This window comes from Salvia splendens, chromosome 4 (genome assembly GCF_004379255.2).
Source record: "Salvia splendens isolate huo1 chromosome 4, SspV2, whole genome shotgun sequence".
NCBI classification, from domain to species: Eukaryota; Viridiplantae; Streptophyta; class Magnoliopsida; order Lamiales; family Lamiaceae; genus Salvia; species Salvia splendens.
In genome coordinates, this window is record NC_056035.1 from 1,520,029 (window position 1) to 1,545,558 (window position 25,530).

Consider the following 25,530-nt stretch of genomic DNA (forward strand, 5'->3'; position numbering starts at 1 on the left):
AATTCAAAAAAAACCTCAAAAGACTGTCTTGTCTTTAAACGAAACAAAACAAAACAAATTTGAGCAAAAAATGAAAAATCTTTGAAAAGGAAAAAACGTAAGCAAAATTTTCGACTATAGCAATCAACAGAAAAATCAAATTCATTTTGTTGAATAGATTACAAAGATTGCAATGAAAAAAAAACATGACAAATTCAAATCCTCATTCAAACTATAGATAGATTGGCAAAACACCATAATGTTCAAAATAATCTATCAATGATATGATTTCACTACAAGAAGAGACAAATAGGAATAACCTTAGCTCTAGTATCATGCTAGACTATTAATTTAAATCTCACATCTATCTGTTACACATCTATAATCCTCTCCTATATCTAAAAATATCAAAAAAATGGAGTCAGAAAATAATACTCTCTCAATACCCAAAGAATTTGGATGAGTTTTCTAATAAATGATCCAAAGCACTAGGGGCAATTTTCCTAGCAAACAGGAAACACACAGAAGTAGGCTGGTTATTGTACAAGCATGGCTGACCTTCAGAGATCTTCTTGAAGAACTCAGCTGTTAGGTCGGCTTTACCGAACGTCGCCGGGTGCGCCCCGCCCCTCGACCAGTCGACCCACGTGAGGCTCCTGTTCGCCAGCAGATGAGGAGATTTGATGCTCAGCATTGTCGGGAAGTAGTGCTCGTCCACGTAGCAGGACGGCCTGCAGAACTGCTCGAACGTGGGGTAGTATGTGGTGTCGGCGACGACGTCCACGGCTAGTTTCCTGTTGACCTCGAACCACTGGGACCCTTTCCGCCAGTCGGTGAGGTTGACCAGGGGCGACATGTTGCGGTTGTAGCGCCCTCGGCCGTATGGGCCGGGCTCGTCGAACGCGCCCATGAAGCTGGATCGGGATCGGGATATGTAGCGGTAGACGATGCTGAAGCTCTGGAGGGGGATGCAGGCCTCTGAGAGAAGGACGAACCACTCGTTGGAGATGTCGAGCAGAGCGTTGGCGAGGAGACGCCTTTCGGCGTCGCACATACTCATCCTTCCCCACTCAACAGCCTAAAGAAACAAAAGAAGGGATCTTGAAACAACAGAGTCAATCTAACAAAATGTTTCATGAGTTACATTTAGCAATAAAACTCGAGCTTGACCTCGATCCTCGTCGTAGCTACCTTTAGCAAGAAATAGGTGCCGGAATAACTATGCCTTCCCGAATACATAATCGAGTAAAATACGTTAAATACTCGAAACCAGTTGTAAGAATGACAACGAAAAAAATTCATCAAATTCTTCTGAAGGCTATACTAATTGACATTTCTGGATAAGCATTTTGAGGAGCAACTTATAAATGTATCAACGAGAAATCCTGGTTCGAAACTACTCCTAGAACTATAAAGGCTATCGGGCTGCAGTTCCAGTACTTCTTATTGCAAGAACTAAAGGAAAATGGTGTGCTGATAAAAGAGTTTATTCTGTTATATACTTATCGATCTATATTGGCCAAAAAATGCAGAAAAAACCCGACTTTGTATAACGCCAACTCCCATTAGGTTTCATTGTTCATTCTAGGAACTTGTTTCATTTTCACCTTAGCTATCGAAAATTGATTTATTAATGATCAATGTCTAATTAGCATGTATTTAAGCAAAAAACAGGAAATCTTTGAACCAAAAATCAGATTTCAAAGAGATCATACCTGGCTCGGAATGTGCCTGCCATAAAAAACTGATGAGCTCTGAAAATCCGGCTGATAGGAAGGCAACGAATGAACATAGATCGAGTACAGCTTCTCGTTCCCCTTAAAAAACCTCTCCCAAAGAGGTGCAAGAGGCAAGTTGCCTTTGGCTAAGAACATGAATGCAATCTTGGGCATTCGTTTGAAGGGGTACTTTTTAATCTTGGGCGCAAACGAAGCTCGCCAAAAGAGCTCCGTGTCATTCATCTTGTGCAAAAGGTTAGCAGGAGGTCTAATCCAGCTTCGTAAGCTCAATGGCTCTTCGACACAGGGCTGGAAACTCGAGTGGATCACGGGAACATCGTTCTGCAACTTGAGATGCCGGCTGGCGTACATACTGAGAAACGAAACGAGTATGCCTAATCCAAGTAAGAGCAAGAGAAACTGAAGTATACGCAGTGGGAAAGGGCGGTGAGATTGGTTTGTGGTTCTAACACTAGACTCTTTGCCTTCCTCCAACAAACTAGAACTCCCCACTTTTGGTAGCATCTTTAATTCAACAATTGTGCAAAATCAAATCTGATTAAGGCAACACCACAAAAATAAAATCACAAACTTGAATAATCAAAAACAATTTCTATACAAGAGCAATTAGAGATTCAGCATATCATATCAAATAAGCATTATAAATAGCTTCTATGGCCTAATTCAAGCAACAAAAATCTAATACAGATCACAATCAGAAACATCTGCATACAAATATCCAAGAAATCTAATACTTTCACATTCCACTGAAAAATAGTCTTGTATTTCCATTTTGGTTCGTCCAAGAAAATTAAAACTCATGTCGTCTACTATTAAGACTATTTTTCTAGGACCGAGATAGCATAACAAACCTTTATACAGAACCCAAAAAGCAACAAATTTGAAATAAGCAAATGATTTAAAAAGACAAATTTTTTATAGCATCCTTAAGTAAAGAACTAGCAATTGCTCTTGCCTTTGCAAAATCAGCCCTAATTAAGGCACCACAACAAAAATAAAATCACAGCCTTGAATAATCTAATCAAGAGCAATTAGCTAAGAACAAATCAGTAGAGCAAAATTATAGATTCAATCAAAAATATCTAACGCAAATCAGAATCAGAAAACATCACCAAAAGAGCAAATAGATAAGAACACTACTTACCAAAAGAGAAGCTCTGAGCGTGTAATATTGCAGAGCTAAAATGCTTTAAAAAGACAAGATTTTGCAGCTGATTTTGTAGACAGAGTGATGAATGAGAGCGAGAAAGTAAGACGATTTGGAGCTCTGCAGCAGCAAAAAGTAAGTTTTCTTATGCTTTGGCCATTCAATAAATTCGGAGCGAGTGGTCAAGAAATCTAATTTATGATTCATCAAGATGAAACGTTTCGAGATTGAAATGAAACCGATTTCTTGGACTACCACTCTGCGACTTGAATATGAGAGAGAAGAATCTAGGACATGTTTTAGGTGTTGTTGAGTGATTTGTCGGAAATTTGAATTTTAGGCAACAAAGATTTTGCTTTTGCATTTATTTATTTCAAATCATTTCGATTGTAGGGAAAAACAAAGATTTTGCATTTTTATTTATATTACGCAAATCCATGTGGGTTTGCATTTCATTTTCATGTATATTCATCTCAATTGAATATAATTTTTATTTTCATCAATAATCACGAACTAAGAGTACATCATAAATATTTATTTTAATTATTATACATAAGATGCACACTCAATTTTAATATATTAAATTATATAATAAAAGTTACATAAACTATTTATATAGTATTAAATTTCTAATAAAAATAGTAATACGTAAAATTTACAAAATTTTGTGAGCTAACATATTTGGATGATTGAAGATAATTTTGAAAATTTTGGTAATAAAATTTGGATTATATGAACTTATGCTGATACCAAGTCTATGAAAACAAAATAACAAGTTGTGGGATAATAATTTTTTGTTTGTACTATAAAAAGTTGAAATATCAGAAATGATTTGTAGAGAAAAAATAATGAAACTTTTTAACACATAGTAACATTTTATGCGGAATTATCCATGATTTAATTTTATTTAATACTTCCTCCACCCCGCTTTAGGAGTTCTGGTTGAGTCGGGCACATGTTTTAAGAAAGTGTTAAGTATGTAATAAATAAATGTTGTAGTAGCTATTAGGACCCACTTTTGGCACATGTTTTAAAAAAGTGTTTGAGTGTGTAATAAATAAATATTATAGTGAATATTGAGATCCACTTTTAACACTTTTTAAATTGAATTGTAGGAATTTTTTATTAGTTTATTCCAACCGGGACTCCTAAAAGCGGGACGCATGAAATTGATCAACTGGGACGGAGGGAGCACTTTATTCATGTTAATTGAGTCATATTCTACATTGAATTATTACGGGGTAATTACATGTTTCATACAAAATGTTTTAGCTTTGTTTCAATTTAGTACAAAGAGTATTAAGTTTACATATTTCATACAAAAATTATATTAGTGTTTTAAATTAATACATTCCGTTAAATATTTTAAACACTATTAGTTAGTTTATGATTTGTTCAACTTATCATCATAATAAAAGAATAATTAGAGATTTAATATAATTAATCACTCTAAACAAATAACAGTCAATATCAATTCTTCTAGCAATTGATCGTGGTTTACAAAAATTCTGTCTCTCAATATACTCTATTTTTTATTGTATTCTTTATAGAGCACAATATAAAATAAGTCCATATTTCATCTTTACAAAATGACTAATTTGAGCTTCAAACAGTCAATAAGTCAATATTTAACTTTTACAAAAAGATTCAATATCTTTTCAGTTGTATTCTCCATTGTCATATGAGAAAGCTTCGACAATAAAATGCAATTCGCTAATTTGACGGTGAAGAGTGGTGATTTTTTTTTCTATGCGTTTTTCATTTTTGTGAGTAATAAAAATAACTGTGTTTGAAATAATTAATGAAAAATTTTAATTTAAAATTTGTACAAATTTGAAATATTGATGAAAATTTTTGTATGTATGATGTAATTGGAAGTAACGGTGTTAGTAGGGACTTAACGGAATGTATTATTTTAGAACACTAAGTAAACTTTTTGTATGAAATATGTAAACTTAATACTTTCTGTACTAAATTGAAACAAAGGTAAAACATTTTGTATGAAATATGTAATTACCTCAATTATTACATGTTAGAGTAATTTCATTTAATGTTTTAAAAAAACAACTCATGTAATTTTTTTTACTTTATTCCTTCTTTTGTTTTATCTTTTCTTCTATTTTTGTTTTGTTTTGTTTTTCTCTTATATATTCTTTATCCATTTAAAATATTAAACATTTATTCATTAATTGTTATGCTCTAACACTCATGATCTTCCAATGAAAAGTACTCCTGATTGGCCTCTCACATTCTGGTATAAGCGATTTGCTAGACTAGGACTAATTTGTTGTTTATTTAGATCAAACTAGATAATTAATCATACACTATTATGGAACCTAATACTCTCTCGGTCTCTCCTCTACTTTTTCCAAAAATAAATATTTTGGAAATGATATTATTTTTTTTATGAAAAACTAGTAAATTATTAGATAGTATTAAAAATACTAAGTTTCAATAAAGTTAACTAATTTTGATAAACAAACAAAATAGCACAAATGGAGTTTTATGGATATTCGTATTCAGGCCCAATATAGACTAAGGCAATTTAAGGACCACTATAACTCAATATTCAGGCCCATTATGGACTAAAACAATCTAGGCCCATTACGGACCTCGCAATACAATACACAATTCCTTTCAAGCATTTTATCGAACAAGTTCTACGCTTAACTTAAATATGTTCATTCTTTTGGATACTCTCGGGCTCAGACTTTCTCCAAGAATCTCTTTCTTGATAAAGGTGCTACCTTCAAATCGGGATTACTTCCTCCCGCGTGTAATGCTCACATTTCACCCCGGAAAATGTTCGATGAAATGCCGGAACGGAATCTCGTAAATCATTTTAGTTAATTTAAAGTTTTATTAATTTAAATAAGGATATTGTCGAAACGATTTCTATGTGCCAATTCACTTTGTTAAAAATTAGCATCTGGCTTATTTTGATTTATTTCATTAATCAATTTTATTCTTTTTTACTTTATTTTCTTTTTATTGGATCAAAACTATGTTCATTTCAAAAGGAATGTATGGCCCATTTCAGTTTCACACTTTCAAATTGTCAATATAAAAATAATTCCTTTGAAGCATTTCGTCGAACAAATTCCATGCTTAACATAGGCTGCATAATTTTTCCTTTTTATTAGTTGGTTAACAATATTTACTTTCTCATCGAATCGCTTAGTGGTCCAAAATTTGCCTATATCATGCCAGTGCTAAATGGGCTGGCCAAGCCCATTTTTGGCGTTACACTTGAACATTAATTATCTGGCCCAGTTTGTAATATAAATAAATTAATAAATACCTAGTGTTTTGAAATTTTAAAATTGAAATTCTCAACAATTCATTTTTGATACCTTATTTTAAAGTTAATCAATAGTGATTATCCATTTAGTCGGATGATCATAGTTTTGCTCATGCATTGATATCTGCTTACTCAGTAGGGCCACAATAGTTGATTTTAATCACCTATGACCTATCTTGAAGTTGCAATAAGCAATTAGTAAATAATAAATAATTAGCGTCCTTAATTCAAGGTCTAGCAATTGCTCTTGCCTTCGCAAAATCAGCCCTAATTAAGGCACCACAACAAAAATAAAATCACAGCCTTGAATAATAAAAGGCACTTTCTAATCAAAAGTAATTAGCTAAGAACAAATCAATAGAGATTAAATCAGAATTATAGATTCAATCAAAAAAATCTAACACAAATCAGAATCAGAAAACATCAGCAAATAAACAAATAAGAACACTACTTACCAAAAGAGAAGCTCTGAGCGTGTGATATTGCAGAGCTAAAACGCATGTCATTTTTTCATGTATATTCATGACCCTCAATTGAATATGTACTAGTATAACATTTATTTTCATCAATAACTACAAACAGTAATACATATAATAAATATTTTCTTTTATTTATAATATACACTCCGTCCCAGCTCAAGTGATCGATTTTTTTTACCGTTGTTTTGCGAAAATGATACTAATAAATAGTTAAATTGGAAAGAAAATAAAGTAAAAGAAAGAATAATATAAAAGAAAGTCGTATCAATATTATTCTCTTAATTTACTTTTTCTCCACTTTAACTATTTAGCATTTTTCCCAAACACGTACCGAAAAGCTGTCAATCACTTGAGATGAGACAGAATAAAAATTTTACCTCCGTTTTTTAAAAAAAACAACTTTTCCATTTTGGGTCGTTCCTTAAAAATAGAAACTTTAGAATATTTATATTTTAGGATATGGTCCTACAATCTACTAATTGTGCATTAAAATTCGTGTCGTTTCAAATATTTTTATTTTTCGAATACGGAGATAGTAATATGTAAAATTTGCAGTTTTGTGAGCTATGAAATTCGGATGATTGAAGATAATTTTGAAAATTTTGAAGCTGTATAATTTGGATGATTTAACTTATGAGCGATCTGATAATACCAAGTGTGTAAACAAAACACACGATGAAAATTTGTGGGATAAATAACTTTTAGGTCGTGTTAAATATTGAAGTTGTTGGGGATCAGTGGTGCATACCCGAACTCCACATTAGTATGATATTGCCCGTTTTGAGCAAAGCCCTCACGGTTTTGCTCTTGGGGTACTCCCCAAAAGGCCTCGTACTAATGGAGTTAGGGAAGCCCTTATATATGCTTGCAACTCTTGTTCATTCTCCGATGTGGGATATGGTTTGCTCTACCACAATCCACCCCTCAAACCAGGACCAAGATCGCACACAGGTCACAGGTCAAACCCAGATAAAAGTCCACCAACAATATTCAACATGCTCCACCTTGGACTTCATTATGGGAAACCAATCTGAGCTGCAAGCTAAGGTGTTAAACTCATCATAGCCTACAAGGCAGCCCCCTCAGCTCCAGAGAACTAAAGTTCATCAGCATTGGGGAAGCCACCAGGTTGCCTTTAGACACCAGAGGACTGACACCCATTAGTCTAAAGGACTTCATACCTCTAGTCACCTAACACCCTTACAACAACTGATAAGGTGACTGAGGTCTTACCCCCGGGACATGCAACCTATCCTAGGTCAAAATGCAAGTGTTTTATGCAGGAAAGAAGTTTTTCAAGTGGTAAGCTTTTAGTTCCCATGTCAGCAGGATTTCTATCAATATGCACTTTTTGAAGAAAAACTTCACCATTTTCTACAATGTCTCTAATGTAATGAAACCTTACATCAATGTGTTTTGTTCTAACATGAAATACATGGTTTTTACATAAATAAATAGCAGACTGGGAATCAGAAAACACAGTAGGAGGAGACTTCAAAAATTTTAGTTCAGAGAGCACTCCCTTTAACCACACAGCTTCTTTCATTGCCTCTGTAATGGTAATATATTCTGACTCAGTAGTGGACAGAGTCACTATGTGCTGTAGCTGAGACTTCCAACTAATACATGACCTGCAGACGGTAAACACATAGGAAGTGGTGGACTTCCTCTTATCCCTGTCATTAGGATAATTAGAATCAACAAAACCAGTTAGTAACACATCATCATCACATTTAGAATAGCACAACCCATACTTAGCAATATGTTTCATATATCTCAGAAGCCATTTCAAAGTTTCCCAATGAACAGGACCAGGATTTGCCATGTACCTGCTCAGGCAGGACACTGCATAAGCAATGTCAGGCCTGGTACTAACCATCAAATATATTACTGATCCAATTGCATTTTTATAGAGAATTTTCTTCATGGCATCCATATCATGGCATCCATATCAACTTTAGTCTTTGGGCGCAGATCTTTACTCAACATAAAATTAGCAGCTAAAGGCACAAAGGCTGGTTTAGCATCAAACATGTTAAATTTTTTCAGAATTTTGTACACATAAGGTTCCTGATGCAACACAAGCATACATTCCTTTCTATTCCTGAAAATATTGATTTCCAAAATTTTCTGAGCATCACCAAGGTCTTTCATGTCAAAATTCTCACTTAGAGCAGTTTGCACAACCTTTATAGTTTTCGAACAAGGACTCATTATAAGCATGTCATCAACATACAACAGTAAGAAAACAGACACATAATCAAGATTTTTCAGATATAAGCATGCATCAAAAATACTTCTCACAAAGCCCAATTTATGCATACAAGTATTAAACTTGATATTCCACTGTCTAGGGACTGTTTTAAACCATACAAGGCTTTTTTCAACAAACACACATGATTGGGAAATTTTGGATCAACAAAACCTTCAGGTTGTCTCATGTAAATTGGTTTATCCAGATCACCATGCAAGAAAGCAGTTTTGACATCCATTTGTTTCAATTCCCAGTCAAAGTGAGCACATAAAGTAAGCATTAACCGCACAGTAGTAAATTTAACAACATGAGCAAAAATTTCAGTATAATCTATCCCCTCTTGTTGAGTAAAACCCTTAGCCACAAGTCTGGCCTTGTACCTAATACCCCCACCTCATTTTTCAATTAATAGAGCCACCTGCAATCAACCACAGATGCACCTGGGGGTAAAGGTACAAGGATCCAAGTAAGATTAATTTTCATAGAATTCATTTCCTCCAACATGGCTTTATGCCACTGATTCCAGAATTTAGACTTGACAGCCTGCTTATAAGACTGAGGTTCATTCCCATCAGATTAATACACATTGAAAGTCAAGTTAATCAGGGCAACCAACCCCACATAACCATCATATCTACAGGTTTCTGCACATTAAGTCTTCTAGGTCTGTCCCTAGACAACACATAGTCTTTCAAGTTGGCATCATCAATAGCATTTTGAATACCAGTAGAGCTATTTAACATATTTTAGGCATGAACAAAAGGATTAGTTCTCACAGGACTAGCATGCATATCACAAGCATTATTATCAGTATCAGGTAGGGGCACATTGTTGACATCATTAACTTACAGATTTCCCTCATCAGGTATATCATTAGGAGTAAAGACTAGGTGAGAGTTCCAGAAAGGTTGTTCCACCTCACTTGGAGCATCCACTGAATGCTCCACACCAGTGGGTTGTTCTGTGGACTCCACCTCAATAAGAGGATCATTATCCACAGTATCTGAAGCAGGGTTGTTTGTCACCTTTAAGCAAGGGAATTCATCTTTATTAAAAACCACACCCCTGCTAATAATGACCTTAAACCCATGCTCATCTCTCAACCAGACCCTATATCTGTCACGACCGCATTTTCTAAGGATAGAAAACACGGTTGATCGCGACTAGGGGAGGATTAAAGAAGCGGGGAAGAAAGGGAAAAACACAAATCGACCATAGCTCGAAACAAATGAGAATAGCTCGAAATAAAATCAGAGTTTTGAACAAAATAGACTTGAGTCTTTTAAGATGCACAACAGAAGCAAATGAACGCGGTTCCATATATGAAGACATGAACCTCCGAGAGTCACGATCTGACTGAATTAAATGTCTTGTCTCAATAGCACTTCCTCCACCACTTCGCTGCTCAACCTGCACATTTAGAAATATATGCAGGGCTGAGTACAAAAAGTACTCAGTGAACACATTGCCGAAAATACAAATATACTTTTCAAAATATTGTCAAGCCATCATCACAGTAACACCCAGGGGTTTTATTTAAAAGACCTGAGCTTACTAAAAATCTTTATTCGACTGCGCAGTCTAAGTTCTTTCCATTCTTTGCCATATCTGATCACATTGTGCCGTGGAGATGGTGTTCTCCCACGGTCACCTTACATTCATGTGCCGGGAAGGTGGCCACCTTCCACGGTCACCTGCTCTGCCCAACATGTCAGAGGTAGCTTGTGTACACTAGTCCGAGCGGGGACACCACCCTCACTGGGACCCGAATTCGACTTTTATCATCATTCATAATTCACTTGGCCGTAGCCAACAGATAGGCATCATACACAAAACATTTATGGCAAGACAACATTCTTTAAAAATCACGAACATGTGTTCGTGTTTACATAAAATACGATTTGTATTTTTAGTATAAGAAAGCTCACCTTGATCGTTTAGATTCCTTAACTTGAATCTTTCATTCCGACTTTACTTGCGAAAGCACCCTTTTAAAAAAAATCACAATAATATAATACACTAATTAGACTCAAGGACAAAACTACTTAAATTAGAATGCATGCACCCTCATTAAAGTCTTTTATCTCGTTTCTCGATTTTCGCGTATTTTTTATTATTCAGCGGCCGCCCAAGGCGTCGCGTGAGACGCCGGTCGGCCGCTTACTCTCATAGTTCCTCCGTTGGCTCCTCGTATTTCCCTCCACGATATCGAATTAAAATTTCAAAAATTATAAAAGTGCACAGTTAAATTATCGCAACCATTTCCCCTCGAAAATATATTTATTTCGGACTTGAGATAAATTATTCATACTTCAAAAATTATTCCGGAATTTAATTAAATAATTTCGTCACGATTAATTATCGGCCCAAAGATTTACTTAAAAGCCCCAAAACAATTAAATGGAGCCCAAACTAAATAAATTATCCAATTTGATTTATAAGGACCCATTTCTATTTTTTTTAACAAACAAAGGCCCAAGTCTGTAAAATACAAATGGCCCAAGAACTTAATTAGAATTCCGGCTCAAAACCAAATTAGTTTGCATCCCAAGCTCCCTCGTAAATTACTTCCCTCCGGCCCAACTGCTCTTCTCCCTCTTTAATTTATTTCGGCCCACGGATTAATTATTCCAGCCCAAAGATAATTAATCTGGCCCAACATTATAACCTCTAGGCCCAACTAATTAATTTGTGAGAAGCCCAATTTCTTTAAAACAAACAAAAGCCCAAGACTAAAAAAAACAAAAGGCCCAAATCTTAACATCCCCTTCTCCACGCCTCACTCCTCTCTTTCTCCCTATCTCTCCATTTCTCTCTCTCGACAACTTAAGGATTTCCCGGAATCCCGTCGCCGCCTCCAATACCGCCGTCGTCTGCGGCCCCTGTCGGTCAGCCTCCCCCGCAACCGTCGCCGCTGCGATTCGCCGCTGTACCGACGTGAATCGAACGCGCCACCCTCTGATCTGGAGTTAGACGCGCCACCATTACACCACGAATCCTTGCCGGGGTCGCCGTCGGAGTGAAGAAGTTCTGCCGCCGATCCGCCGGTCACTCAGCGCCGCTGATTTCTGATGCCGTCACACTCCGTTGCCACAAAACCCCTAACCGAACCCAACTTCTCATCGTCGTCCATCCTACGCCACCTGCTGCTGAAATCCTCCGGTTTCAATCCTGCGAAATCGCCACCTGTTGCTCAATTACCGCTCGGACAGCCCCAATTCACTGTTCGGCAGCCCCGATTAACTCCTATTCCACCCCGATTTACCCCGAAACGTTCCAGAACCAACCCGATTACCACAGATAAGTTCTCATTCATGGTTATGTTCTTTCATTTTTTTTTCGATTAATCGCAGCAGCGGGTGTTTGATCGATTATGTTCAAATAATTGTGTTATTGTTCTGTTCAAATAATTGTGTTATGTGTGGGAAAGGTTGGTGATGATATGCTGTGGAACAATTGCTAAAAAAAATTCATGCTTTAGAATTGATTAAAAATTTATACCTCCTTGAGTAGGACTTAGTTGTGGAGTTCACAAGGTTGAAAAGGAAGATTCTTGAAGCTGGAAAATTTTGATTTCTTGAGTTGCAATTTAGCAGAATGGGTCTTGATTTTTCTCTGAGCAGAAATTGGGTGAAACGGATTGTTTAGTTGAATACTATAGGGGAAGAGGATTTGGTTAAGATGTGGGGGTGAATATAAGAAATTGATTGTGTATCTATATACAATGCACAGAAGGTGGAGCGAAAGTGACGGTGTAGCAAGTTGCCTACATATTCTTATCTCCAAATTATTCTCCTTCGTCAGGAAGGAATATGGTTTGCCTACTCTAATTAAATGCAGCATTTAATGCTGTGTCTGCAACAAATTCGATCCTTTGAATCTGCCATCTCTTCTTTTTTTTATATATTTTTGTTTATTAAAGTAATTATTTGAGTATTTGTTCACTTGTTCATTTAATTTGGTGTAGGTATAATCGGTTCAGGTTCGTGGCTGGCCGCATTGAAGTTCCCGATTTTTATTAGAACGCAGGATGTATAGATTAAATTTTGTTGGACTTTTGTTGGATGTATCGGACAACAAAATTTTGATTTTGGGATCTTATTTATTTGTTTATTTATTTATTTAAATTTATTATTTTCATATAGGTGTAATAAATTTACGTGTTCTATTTACTTGCCTATCGTCAAAACAAACCACGACGATAATCTATCGTGGCTCGGATTTAATCGCACAAAAGTTACTTATTTAGATAATCGAGCTATTAATATTGATTATATTAATATCGGCTTAGCGGGTCGTTACATTCTACCCCTCTTAAAAGAAATTTCGTCCCGAAATTTAGGATGTATTTAGACAAAAAGCTTGGGTTATTTCTCTTTCATTTTCTCTTCTAGCTCCCATGTTGCTTCTTCTTGTCCGTGGTTTTTCCACAAAACCTTCACTGTAGTAATCGACTTATTCTGAAGCTGCTGCACCTTTCGATCTAGTATTTCTACCGGCTTTTCTTCGTAACTCAGGTCAGGATTTAGATCGATTTCTTCGTGGAAAATCACATGTTTTGGGTCGAACACGTACCTTCGAAGTTGGGAGACGTGGAATACGTTGTGTGCGTTCCCAAAGTTGGGTGGTAATGCCAAGCGATATGCTACTGGGCCCACTTCCTCTAGAATTTCATAGGGTCCAATGAATTGTGGTTTCAGCTTTCCCTTGAGTCCAAATCTGGTTATTCCTTTGGAAGGGGATACTTTCAAGAAGACCTTCTCCCCGATGTTAAATTTCAATTCCGTTCGACGCTCATCGGCGTAGGATTTTTTTATTTTTTATTTTTTTATTTTTTATTTATTTTATTTATTTATTTATTTTTGGCCGGTCTTTCGCTTCCTTGAGGGTCTCACGCGAGGAAATTTAGATGTGGTCTAACAGTTTTAACTTTGATAGGAACTGAATTTGGGATTCCAAGAGAAATATTCGAATTATTCTTGCTTTGTGTAGGCTCCAAGGTAGCCATGAAAACAAAATAATTATAATTATTTCAATTACGTGAGTGTTTGGTTCACCACAAACTTTCACCAGTAGCTTGCAACAAAGATTTTCATGAAGTGCAAAGACTAGGCTCAATCGAGTTCATTATGCTCACTCCCAGAAAAGAAAAGATACAACTTCAAAGGGCTTGAGCTATACCCATAGAGCTTGGAAATTTTATTGTGGGAAGAGCTTGCCAGATGGAATAAATTGCGAAAGTGGGGGTATGATGAATATAATGTAGATGTCAATAATAGGTTTGCCAATAAAATAATCAAAATGAACAGTGAAGTAGAAAAGTTTCCAGTATCCCCAGATGATAACAGGAAGACTTGAGATGGTTAGTTACAATGGATTTGAAAAGGATAGGAAAAACAAACAATTGCAGTTTGCTCGACAACACTGTGATAGAAGATCATATCAACGAAATTTTTAGAGTTTATAAGTAATTCAGGGAAACTAACTAATAAAGAGGGCAACAAGAGGAAACTAGCCAAGGGAGAAGCAAGGTGCCAGCTTTAACATGGAGCTTGCAGAAAAGCTCAAATCAAGAGACAACAGTCATATCTTAATGTAGAAGATGAGAGTACTTATGTAAAACAAAGAGCCTGTCAATAAGTATGTCTGAAAACACAAATAGTCAAATTAAAAGGTTTAAGGTCTCACCAGATGGCTGCTCCTATATAGTAAGACTGAAAATGATTGGCTCAAGTGGATTTGAGAAAGAAGAATAGCAAGGAACTACCCTTTTGGTTCAACAACATCGTGATACTATATCACGTTAATGAATTCACAAAGTTTATAACCAAATCATGAGAATTAACTAGTAGAGAAGACAACCAGAGCAAACTAGTTTGGGGAGAGAGCAAATTACTTTAGACTTGGAGTTGCTAAAGAGCTCAAGCATGATGGAATAATTACAGTGGGATTAAGAAGATGTGACTATTCTTTATAAATTAATGAGTGTCAGCAAGCACATTTGAAAACACTAAAGGTCTACTAATGATCTTTGAAGAATATATTATCATTGAAGAGACAATAGTTTAGGGAAACATGTTCATTCTGAAGGCTATAAATAAAGCAGCTCCGAGTAAAGGAGTTTGGTGGCAAGAATTCAGAGAGTCAATGTATTGCTTTTATACAGAATGAGTAAAGAAGGACCGTAGTCACTGGAGGTTATCAGAAAACATAGGGAGCAAGCTCAAAACTGAAAGTGATTCACAACCTTGACATAGAAGAGGGAAAAATAATGGCACATTACCTTGCAAAAGAAGGCATTTAATATCTAAATTCAACAAAAGTATTTTGATCAAGGGGGATGCGAGAAAATGAAATTCATGGGAATCCAAGTAAGCGTTGCTGATGAATCTTCTTGGTTAACTACAATGGTGGTACTCCCTTGTTTAACTCTTTATAGAGAATGGTAAATGTGTTACGGTAAACTTTCGTCACAAGCTACTTTCACCTTACGATCACGTCAGATGACCAAATGTGGGGATTATGACTCCTTGGTACTCCCGGTTCGTCATAACGCTCATCCTCGTAACACGTCGTTTCTGTTTACTTATTTTGTAAAGCTAGGTTATTTCTTTACATTGCAATCATATTTTCTTGCTATGTATGTGTACATCGCTTAGTTGGATCAAATGTATGATCCTTTGGAGTGATTGGATTGTCAAGAAAGACAATGGTTAACCCAGATTATTCATGTCATTGGGACGTAAAAACATCGTTTTGTTTTATGTTGGATTCCTTTTCTCGTGACGAAGTTTCTTTCTTATCGCGTCCTTTTCTTTTCGTCGCTCGGGAAAGCGAGAAATGTTCATACAGTACTTCTAAGTTCAAATTCATATTGTGTTCTAGAAGGAACGCATAACTAAGTATTCTAAATTCTTGGAAATTTTGATTTCCCCATTCTAGCAACATGATTCAATGACTAACTCAAAAAAAGATGTCATTTCACCAATTGGTACCAGACTCGTATACTTTATACTTTCATTTTTCAGTACCTTTTTCCATTCAGGAAAGTTACTTCTTTTATTCATCCATTCACAGTCTTTAGCCAAGAAAAGCATACTAACTTTTTCTTTAAGCATGCTACCAAATCAAGAAACATCAACTCTTTCTTTAAACATAGTATTTTCATCTGTTCACTCAAATTAACTGCATGAGTTATTTCCTCATTTCAAACTTTCAAACATCTTGATTTTCTTTTGAAAAATAACAAGTTACCTTTTTCCTCATTGAGCGCGATTGGTGGGAGTGCTAAGAGCATTTTCATTAGACAGTCTAGTGGAACAAGGCTAGACCAAGATTTTCAAAGAAGACTCTCGGGTTCAGAGCGAGAAAGAATGCTCTGATACCACTATGTCACGACCGCATTTTCTAAGGATAGAAAACACGGTTGATCGCGACTAGGGGAGGATTAAAGAAGCGGGGAAGAAAGGGGAAAACACAAATCGACCATAGCTCGAAACAAATGGGAATAGCTCGAAATAAAATCAGAGTTTTGAACAAAATAGACTTGAGTCTTTTAAGATGCACAACAGAAGCAAATGAACGCGGTTCCATATATAAAGACATGAACCTCCGAGAGTCACAATCTGACTGAATTAAATGTCTTGTCTCAATAGCACTTCCTCCACCACTTCGCTGCTCAACCTGCACATTTAGAAATATATGCAGGGCTGAGTACAAAAAGTACTCAGTGAACACATTGCCGAAAATACAAATATACTTTTCAAAATATTGTCAAGCCATCATCACAGTAACACCCATGGGTTTTATTTAAAAGACCTGAGCTTACTAAAAATCTTTATTCGACTGCGCAGTCTAAGTTCTTTCCATTCTTTGCCATATCTGATCACATTGTGCCGTGGAGATGGTGTTCTCCCACGGTCACCTTACATTCATGTGCCGGGAAGGTGGCCACCTTCCACGGTCACCTGCTCTGCCCAACATGTCAGAGGTAGCTTGTGTACACTAGTCCGAGCGGGGACACCACCCTCACTGGGACCCGAATTCGACTTTTATCATAATTCATAATTCACTTGGCCGTAGCCAACAGATAGGCATCATACACAAAACATTTATGGCAAGACAACATTCTTTAAAAATCACGAACATGTGTTCGTGTTTACATAAAATACGATTTGTATTTTTAGTATAAGAAAGCTCACCTTGATCGTTTAGATTCCTTAACTTGAATCTTTCGTTCCGACTTTACTTGCGAAAGCACCCTTTTAAAAAAAATCACAATAATATAATACACTAATTAGACTCAAGGACAAAACTACTTAAATTAGAATGCATGCACCCTCATTAAAGTCTTTTATCTCGTTTCTCGATTTTCACGTATTTTTTATTATTCAGCGGCCGCCCAAGGCGTCGCGTGAGACGCCGGTCGGCCGCTTACTCTCATAGTTCCTCCGTTGGCTCCTCGTATTTCCCTCCACGATATCGAATTAAAATTTCAAAAATTATAAAAGTGCACAGTTAAATTATCGCAACCATTTCCCCTCGAAAATATATTTATTTCGGACTTGAGATAAATTATTCATACTTCAAAAATTATTCCGGAATTTAATTAAATAATTTCGTCACGATTAATTATCGGCCCAAAGATTTACTTAAAAGCCCCAAAACAATTAAATGGAGCCCAAACTAAATAAATTATCCAATTTGATTTATAAGGACCCATTTCTATTTTTTTTAACAAACAAAGGCCCAAGTCTGTAAAATACAAATGACCCAAGAACTTAATTAGAATTCCGGCTCAAAACCAAATTAGTTTGCATCCCAAGCTCCCTCGTAAATTACTTCCCTCCGGCCCAACTGCTCTTCTCCCTCTTTAATTTATTTCGGCCCACGGATTAATTATTCCAGCCCAAAGATAATTAATCTGGCCCAACATTATAACCTCTAGGCCCAACTAATTAATTTGTGAGAAGCCCAATTTCTTTAAAACAAACAAAAGCCCAAGACAAAAAAAAAACAAAAGGCCCAAATCTTAACATCCCCTTCTCCATGCCTCACTCCTCTCTTTCTCCCTATCTCTCCATTTCTCTCTCTCGACAACTTAAGGATTTCCCGGAATCCCGTCGCCGCCTCTGCGGCCCCTGTCGGTCAGCCTCTCCCGCAACCGTCGCCGCTGCGATTCGCCGCTGTACCGACGTGAATCGAACGCGCCACCCTCTGATCTGGAGTTAGACGCGCCACCATTACACCACGAATCCTTGTCGGGGTCGCCGTCGGAGTTAAGAAGTTCTGCCGCCGATCCGCCGGTCACTCAGCGCCGCTGATTTCTGATGCCGTCACACTCCGTCGCCACAAAACCCCTAACCGAACCCGACTTCTCATCGTCGTCCATCCTACGCCACCTGCTGCTGAAATCCTCCGGTTTCAATCCTGCAAAATCGCCACCTGTTGCTCAATTACCGCTCGGACAGCCCCAATTCACTGTTCGGCAGCCCCGATTAACTCCTATTCCACCCCGATTTACCCCGAAACGTTCCAGAACCAACCCGATTACCACCGAACAGATAAGTTCTCATTCATGGTTATGTTCTTTCATTTTTTTTCGATTAATCGCAGTAGCGGGTGTTTGATCGATTATGTTCAAATAATTGTGTTATTGTTCTGTTCAAATAATTGTGTTATGTGTGGGAAAGGTTGGTGATGATATGCTGTGGAACAATTGCTAAAAAACAATTCATGCTTTAGAATTGATTAAAAATTTATACCTCCTTGAGTAGGACTTAGTTGTGGAGTTCACAAGGTTGAAAAGGAAGATTCTTGAAGCTGGAAAATTTTGATTTCTTGAGTTGCAATTTAGCAGAATGGGTCTTGATTTTTCTCTGAGCAGAAATTGGGTGAAACGGATTGTTTAGTTGAATACTATAGGGGAAGAGGATTTGGTTAAGATGTGGGGGTGAATATAAGAAATTGATTGTGTATCTATATACAATGCACAGAAGATGGAGTGAAAGTGACGGTGTAGCAAGTTGCCTACATATTCTTATCTCCAAATTATTCTCCTTCGTCAGGAAGGAATATGGTTTGCCTACTCTAATTAAATGCAGCATTTAATGCTGTGTCTGCAACAAATTCGATCCTTTGAATCTGCCCTCTCTTCTTTTTTTTATATATTTTTGTTTATTAAAGTAATTATTTGAGTATTTGTTCACTTGTTCATTTAATTTGGTGTAGGTATAATCGGTTCAGGTTCGTGGCTGGCCGCGTTGAAGTTCCCGATTTTTATTAGAACGCAGGATGTATAGATTAAATTTTGTTGGACTTTTGTTGGATGTATCGGACAACAAAATTTTGATTTTGGGATCTTATTTATTTGTTTATTTATTTATTTAAATTTATTATTTTCATATAGGTGTAATATATTTACGTGTTCTATTTACTTGCCTATCGTCAAAACAAACCACGACGATAATCTATCGTGGCTCGGATTTAATCGCACAAAAGTTACTTATTTAGATAATCGAGCTATTAATATTGATTATAATAATATCGGCTTAGCGGGTCGCTACAATATCCTTTAACACCCTCAGGATATCCCAGAAAAACATCATTTCTAGATCTAGGCTCAAGTTTATTAGTTTTGGTATGCACAAAAGCAGAACAACCAAACACCCTTAGATGAGAAAGATTCAAAGTTTTTCCAGTAAAACCATGTTCAGGGCACTGTCCTAACAAAGGCACAGAGGGAGATCTATTAACCAAGTAAGTAGCAGTCAACAAAGCTTCACCCCAAAACTTTTTAGATAAACCAGATTTTGCAAGCGTGCATCTCACTTTATCAAGTAAGGTCCTATTCATTCTTTCAGCAACCCCATTTTGCTGTGGGGAATAAGGTACAGTTTTATGTCTTCTTATTCTAAAACCAGCACACATGTCATCCATCTGTTTGTTACAAAACTCCAAGCCATTATCAGTTCTAAAAGCCTTAATTTTCTTTCCAGTCTAAGTTTCAATCAAAGTTTTCCAAGCAGCAAGTTTATCAAATACTTCACACTTATGTCTCATGAGGAAGCACCAAACTTTTCTTGAAAAATCATCAATTATTGAAAGAAAATACACAGAGCCAAAACGAGAAGACACAGAAGCAAGGCCCCCACATCCATATACAAATATTCAAGAACATCTCTACTGATATTAGCAGGTACAAGAGTAGGAAAGGTAACCATGTGCTGTTTACCCAGCACACAAGTGTCACAGAAAGGCAAACTTCCATGAATATCAGCTTCAGACAAAATAACATGTTTTTTCAGAATATTCAGGCCTTTTTCACTCATGTGTCCAAGCCTATTATGCCACAACAGAGTTTTATCAATTTTAATAACATTACCCAAACTCCACATTAGTATGATATTGTCCGCTTTGGGCAAAGCCCTTACGGTTTTGCTATTGGGGTACTCCCCAAAAGGCCTCATACTAATGGAGTTGGGTAGCCCTTATATATTCTTGCAACTCTTGTTCATTCTCCAATGTGGGAATTGTTTGCCCTCACAATCCTCCCCTCAAACCAAGACCACATGTCTACCCATGTTACAGGTCACCACAGGTCTTGATCGAGCTCACGCAATGACATTGGAGAACTTGCAAGCACTATCCACCGATACCAAACAGTGATAAATGCATATAAATTGTACATAAATTTTTTAGGTATTTTACAATAGAATGAGTTCATGAACACTAATTAATTTAAAATGAAATTAATATGTCACATATTAATCCATATGAAATAATTTAGGAAAATATTACATTTTTAAATTAAATATATATATAGATTCATTAAAAGATTCAAAATTTGATGAATATTGCATAAATATTTCCAAATAAGCTCAAAATTATGAGTGAATTTTTCATAAATCTTTCATATATCTTCATTTTATTTTTCATGTAAAATAGTATAAGAGTAAATTAAATAAAAATTAATTTATAAATTAATTTAATTTTATTTAAATTCTTTATAAGGAATACGAATTTGCACACGTTTTTATTGTCTAAATACAAACACATGATTTTTTTAATCTTTTTTTTTTCGTGAATGATTCAATTCCTTTTCCTATAAAATGAATCAAAATCATTAGACAAATCAACGTTGGATAATATAATGGAAAGATGAGATCCCGTACACAAAGCTATGTTTTGAACTACTATAAAATTATAAATATTTCATTTTTCGAATAGTGTGTTTCTATTAAATACTTTTTCTAGTACTAGATAATTGTTGACCTCTCAATAACTAACATACCCTTTTACTATATACTCCCTCCGTCCCATTGATCCACTTTCCTTTTTGGTTTGTTTCAACTAAAATGACTCATTACTAAAAATGGAAACACGTTTCTTTCTACTTTATTCACACTCACTTACTTTACTCTCTCCACTTCTCACACAAAACTAAATTGCATAAATTCTTATACTCCCCAAGGAAGGGGTTTCCTTAGGACGGAGGGTTATAAAAATCTTAAAATTTGAATATTATTACTCCTTCTGTCCCGCTTTTTGCAGTCCTAGTTACTTTTGGGCACTTGTTTTGTAAAAATGATACTCCATCTGTCCCTGAAAATTTGTCACCTATTTTCTTTTTTGTCCGTCCCTAAAAATTAGTCACTTTTCACTTTTACCATTTTGGTAGTAGACCCTACATTCCACTAACTCATTCCACTAACAAATTATGAGGGACGGATGGAGTAATAAATATTTAAAGTGGAGAAATGGTAGAGCGTCGTCATTCCGTCCGTCCGCCAATAAATGTCTCATTTTTCCTTTTCCGTCCGTCCGTCATTAAATGTCTCATTTCACTTTTACCATATTTTTGGTAAGTGGATCATATATTCCACTAACTCATTTCACTCACATTTTATTATAAATTTAATATAAAAAAGTAGGCCTCACATTATTTGATTGTGTATCTATATACAATGCACACAAGATGGAGTGAAAGTGACGGTGTAGCAAGTTGCCTACATATTCTTATCTCCAAATTATTCTCCTTCGTCAAGAAGGAATATGGTTTGCCTACTCTAATTAAATGCAGCATTTAATGCTGTGTCTGCAACAAATTCGATCCTTTGAATCTGCCCTCTCTTCTTTTTTTTATATATTTTTGTTTATTAAAGTAATTATTTGAGTATTTGTTCACTTGTTCATTTAATTTGGTGTAGGTATAATCGGTTCAGGTTCGTGGCTGGCCGCGTTGAAGTTCCCGATTTTTATTAGAACGCAGGATGTATAGATTAAATTTTGTTGGACTTTTGTTGGATGTATCGGACAACAAAATTTTGATTTTGGGATCTTATTTATTTGTTTATTTATTTATTTAAATTTATTATTTTCATATAGGTGTAATATATTTACGTGTTCTATTTACTTGTCTATCGTCAAAACAAACCACGACGATAATCTATCGTGGCTCGGATTTAATCGCACAAAAGTTACTTATTTAGATAATCGAGCTATTAATATTGATTATAATAATATCGGCTTAGCGGGTCGCTACAATATCCTTTAACACCCTCAGGATATCCCAGAAAAACATCATTTCTAGATCTAGGCTCAAGTTTATTAGTTTTGGTATGCACAAAAGCAGAACAACCAAACACCCTTAGATGAGAAAGATTCAAAGTTTTTCCAGTAAAACCATGTTCAGGGCACTGTCCTAACAAAGGCACAGAGGGAGATCTATTAACCAAGTAAGTAGCAGTCAACAAAGCTTCACCCCAAAACTTTTTAGATAAACCAGATTTTGCAAGCGTGCATCTCACTTTATCAAGTAAGGTCCTATTCATTCTTTCAGCAACCCCATTTTGTTGTGGGGAATAAGGTACAGTTTTATGTCTTCTTATTCTAAAACCAGCACACATGTCATCCATCTGTTTGTTACAAAACTCCAAGCCATTATCAGTTCTAAAAGCCTTAATTTTCTTTCCAGTCTAAGTTTCAATCAAAGTTTTCCAAGCAGCAAGTTTATCAAATACTTCACACTTATGTCTCATGAGGAAGCACCAAACTTTTCTTGAAAAATCATCAATTATTGAAAGAAAATACACAGAGCCAAAACGAGAAGACACATAAGCAAGGCCCCCACATCCATATACAAATATTCAAGAACATCTCTACTGATATTAGCAGGTACAAGAGTAGGAAAGGTAACCATGTGCTGTTTACTCAGCACACAAGTGTCACAGAAAGGCAAACTTCCATGAATATCAGCTTCAGACAAAATAGCATGTTTTTTCAGAATATTCAGGCCTTTTTCACTCATGTGTCCAAGCCTATTATGCCACAATAGAGTTTTATCAATTTTAATAACATTACCCAAACTCCACATTAGTATGATATTGTCCGCTTTGGGCAAAGCCCTCACGGTTTTGCTATTGGGGTACTCCCCAAAAGGCCCCATACTAATGGAGTTGGGTAGCCCTTATATATTCTTGCAACTCTTGTTCATTCTCCAATGTGGGAATTGTTTGCCCTCACAATCCTCCCCTCAAACCAAGACCACATGTCTACCCATGTTACAGGTCACCACAGGTCTTGATCGAGCTCACGCAATGACATTGGAGAACTTGCAAGCACTATCCACCGATACCAAACAGTGATAAATGCATATAAATTGTACATAAAATTTTTAGGTATTTTACAATAGAATGAGTTCATGAACACTAATTAATTTAAAATGAAATTAATATGTCACATATTAATCCATATGAAATAATTTAGGAAAATATTACATTTTTAAATTAAATATATATAGATTCATTAAAAGATTCAAAATTTGATGAATATTGCATAAATATTTCCAAATAAGCTCAAAATTATGAGTGAATTTTTCATAAATCTTTCATATATCTTCATTTTATTTTTCATGTAAAATAGTATAAGAGTAAATTAAATAAAAATTAATTTATAAATTAATTTAATTTTATTTAAATTCTTTATAAGGAATACGAATTTGCACACGTTTTTATTGTCTAAATACAAACACATGATTTTTTTAATCTTTTTTTTTTCGTGAATGATTCAATTCCTTTTCCTATAAAATGAATCAAAATCACTAGACAAATCAACGTTGGATAATATAATGGAAAGATGAGATCCCGTACACAAAGCTATGTTTTGAACTACTATAAAATTATAAATATTTCATTTTTCGAATAGTGTGTTTCTATTAAATACTTTTTCTAGTACTAGATAATTGTTGACCTCTCAATAACTAACATACCCTTTTACTATACACTCCCTCCGTCCCATTGATCCACTTTCCTTTTTGGTTTGTTCCAACTAAAATGACTCATTACTAAAAATGGAAACACGTTTCTTTCTACTTTATTCACACTCACTTACTTTACTCTCTCCACTTCTCACACAAAACTAAATTGCATAAATTCTCATACTCCCCAAGGAAGGGGTTTCCTTAGGACGGAGGGTTATAAAAATCTTAAAATTTGAATATTATTACTCCTTCTGTCCCGCTTTTTGCAGTCCTAGTTACTTTTGGGCACTTGTTTTGTAAAAATGATACTCCATCTATCCCTGAAAATTTGTCACTTATTTTCTTTTTTGTCTGTCCCTAAAAATTAGTCACTTTTCACTTTTACCATTTTGGTAGTAGACCCTACATTCCACTAACTCATTCCACTAACAAATTATGAGGGACGGATGGAGTAATAAATATTTAAAGTGGAGAAATGGTAGAGCGTCGTCATTCCGTCCGTCCGCCAATAAATGTCTCATTTTTCCTTTTCCGTCCGTCCGTCATTAAATGTCTCATTTCACTTTTACCATATTTTTGGTAAGTGGATCATATATTCCACTAACTCATTTCACTCACATTTTATTATAAATTTAATATAAAAAAGTAGGCCTCACATTCCACTAATTTTTCTTACTCACTTTATTTTATATAAAGTCAAACAATTTCTTAAAATCCGTGACGATCAAATATGAAACATTTAGTCATGGGCGGATGAAGTATATTATAAGGAAAAAGAACTACACCCTCAAACTTAATCTATAAATGGAGCAAAAAATATTATATATCTCCAAATATCTTAATAGTGTAAATTCAAATTAATTGAGTCATTCAATCCCGACAAGGTGGAATACTTTCACAGTTTCACGAGACCAATCTACATTGGAAAAAAATAATGGACAGATAATATCTTAATAGCACAAATTTTGAAACTATAAAATTATAAATATTCTCGTAACATTTTTTTCTAGGATTACGTCTAGCAGAGTTTATTAATATGTAATTCTCGTACTTTAGCTTGGAAGACTATAATCTCATCAAACTCTAATATGCTTAGCTTTGATAAATTAGTGCTATTATTTGGCATACTATGATTGGGTATTTCACATTGGAGGTGCCCAGTTTATCGATGATGTCCATCTGTCGCGATATACTAAAAAATCAATACGTATCTTATATTCTCTCCGTGAGATTATGACAATCTCAAAATTGTTTTAAAGATTACACATCGTAAATCAAATCAAACAACACGACAAGTTTTGTATAATTATATTCAATTTTCTTACAATTAATAAGCTCTTAAAAGGCTGTCACAAATCCTGTACAATCTACT

The 25,530-nt window shown here is 35.5% G+C and overlaps 1 protein-coding gene across 2 annotated transcripts; it reads right to left on the reverse strand.

The window, feature by feature from the left end:
- Positions 1 to 244: 244 nt before the first annotated feature.
- On the reverse strand, positions 245 to 6,643 carry LOC121797793 (glycosyltransferase BC10-like). 2 transcript variants are annotated; one of them, XM_042196514.1, is made up of 3 exons: positions 6,622 to 6,643; positions 1,695 to 2,252; positions 245 to 1,057 (listed from the first exon to the last, which is right to left on the reverse strand). In XM_042196514.1, the coding sequence occupies exons 2-3, from the start codon at positions 2,220 to 2,222 to the stop codon at positions 419 to 421; spliced, it is 1,167 nt and encodes a 388-aa protein (XP_042052448.1). In that variant the 5' UTR covers positions 2,223 to 2,252; positions 6,622 to 6,643; the 3' UTR covers positions 245 to 418. The 2 variants fall into 2 exon arrangements, with proteins under 2 accessions (XP_042052448.1, XP_042052447.1); XM_042196513.1 differs by lacking the exon at positions 6,622 to 6,643 and adding an exon at positions 2,863 to 3,205.
- Between the last annotated feature and the right edge of the window lie 18,887 nt (positions 6,644 to 25,530).

What these genes read in the sequence shown, in the direction of transcription:
- LOC121797793 (XM_042196514.1), bottom strand. Translation starts at nt 2,222, where the DNA reads ATGCTACCAAAAGTGGGGAGTTCTAGTTTGTTGGAGGAAGGCAAAGAG. An exon ending in GCAGGCACATTCCGAGCCAG is followed by an intron (nt 1,058 to 1,694) that starts GTATGATCTCTT and finishes TTGTTTCTTTAG; the next exon opens with GCTGTTGAGTGGGGAAGGAT.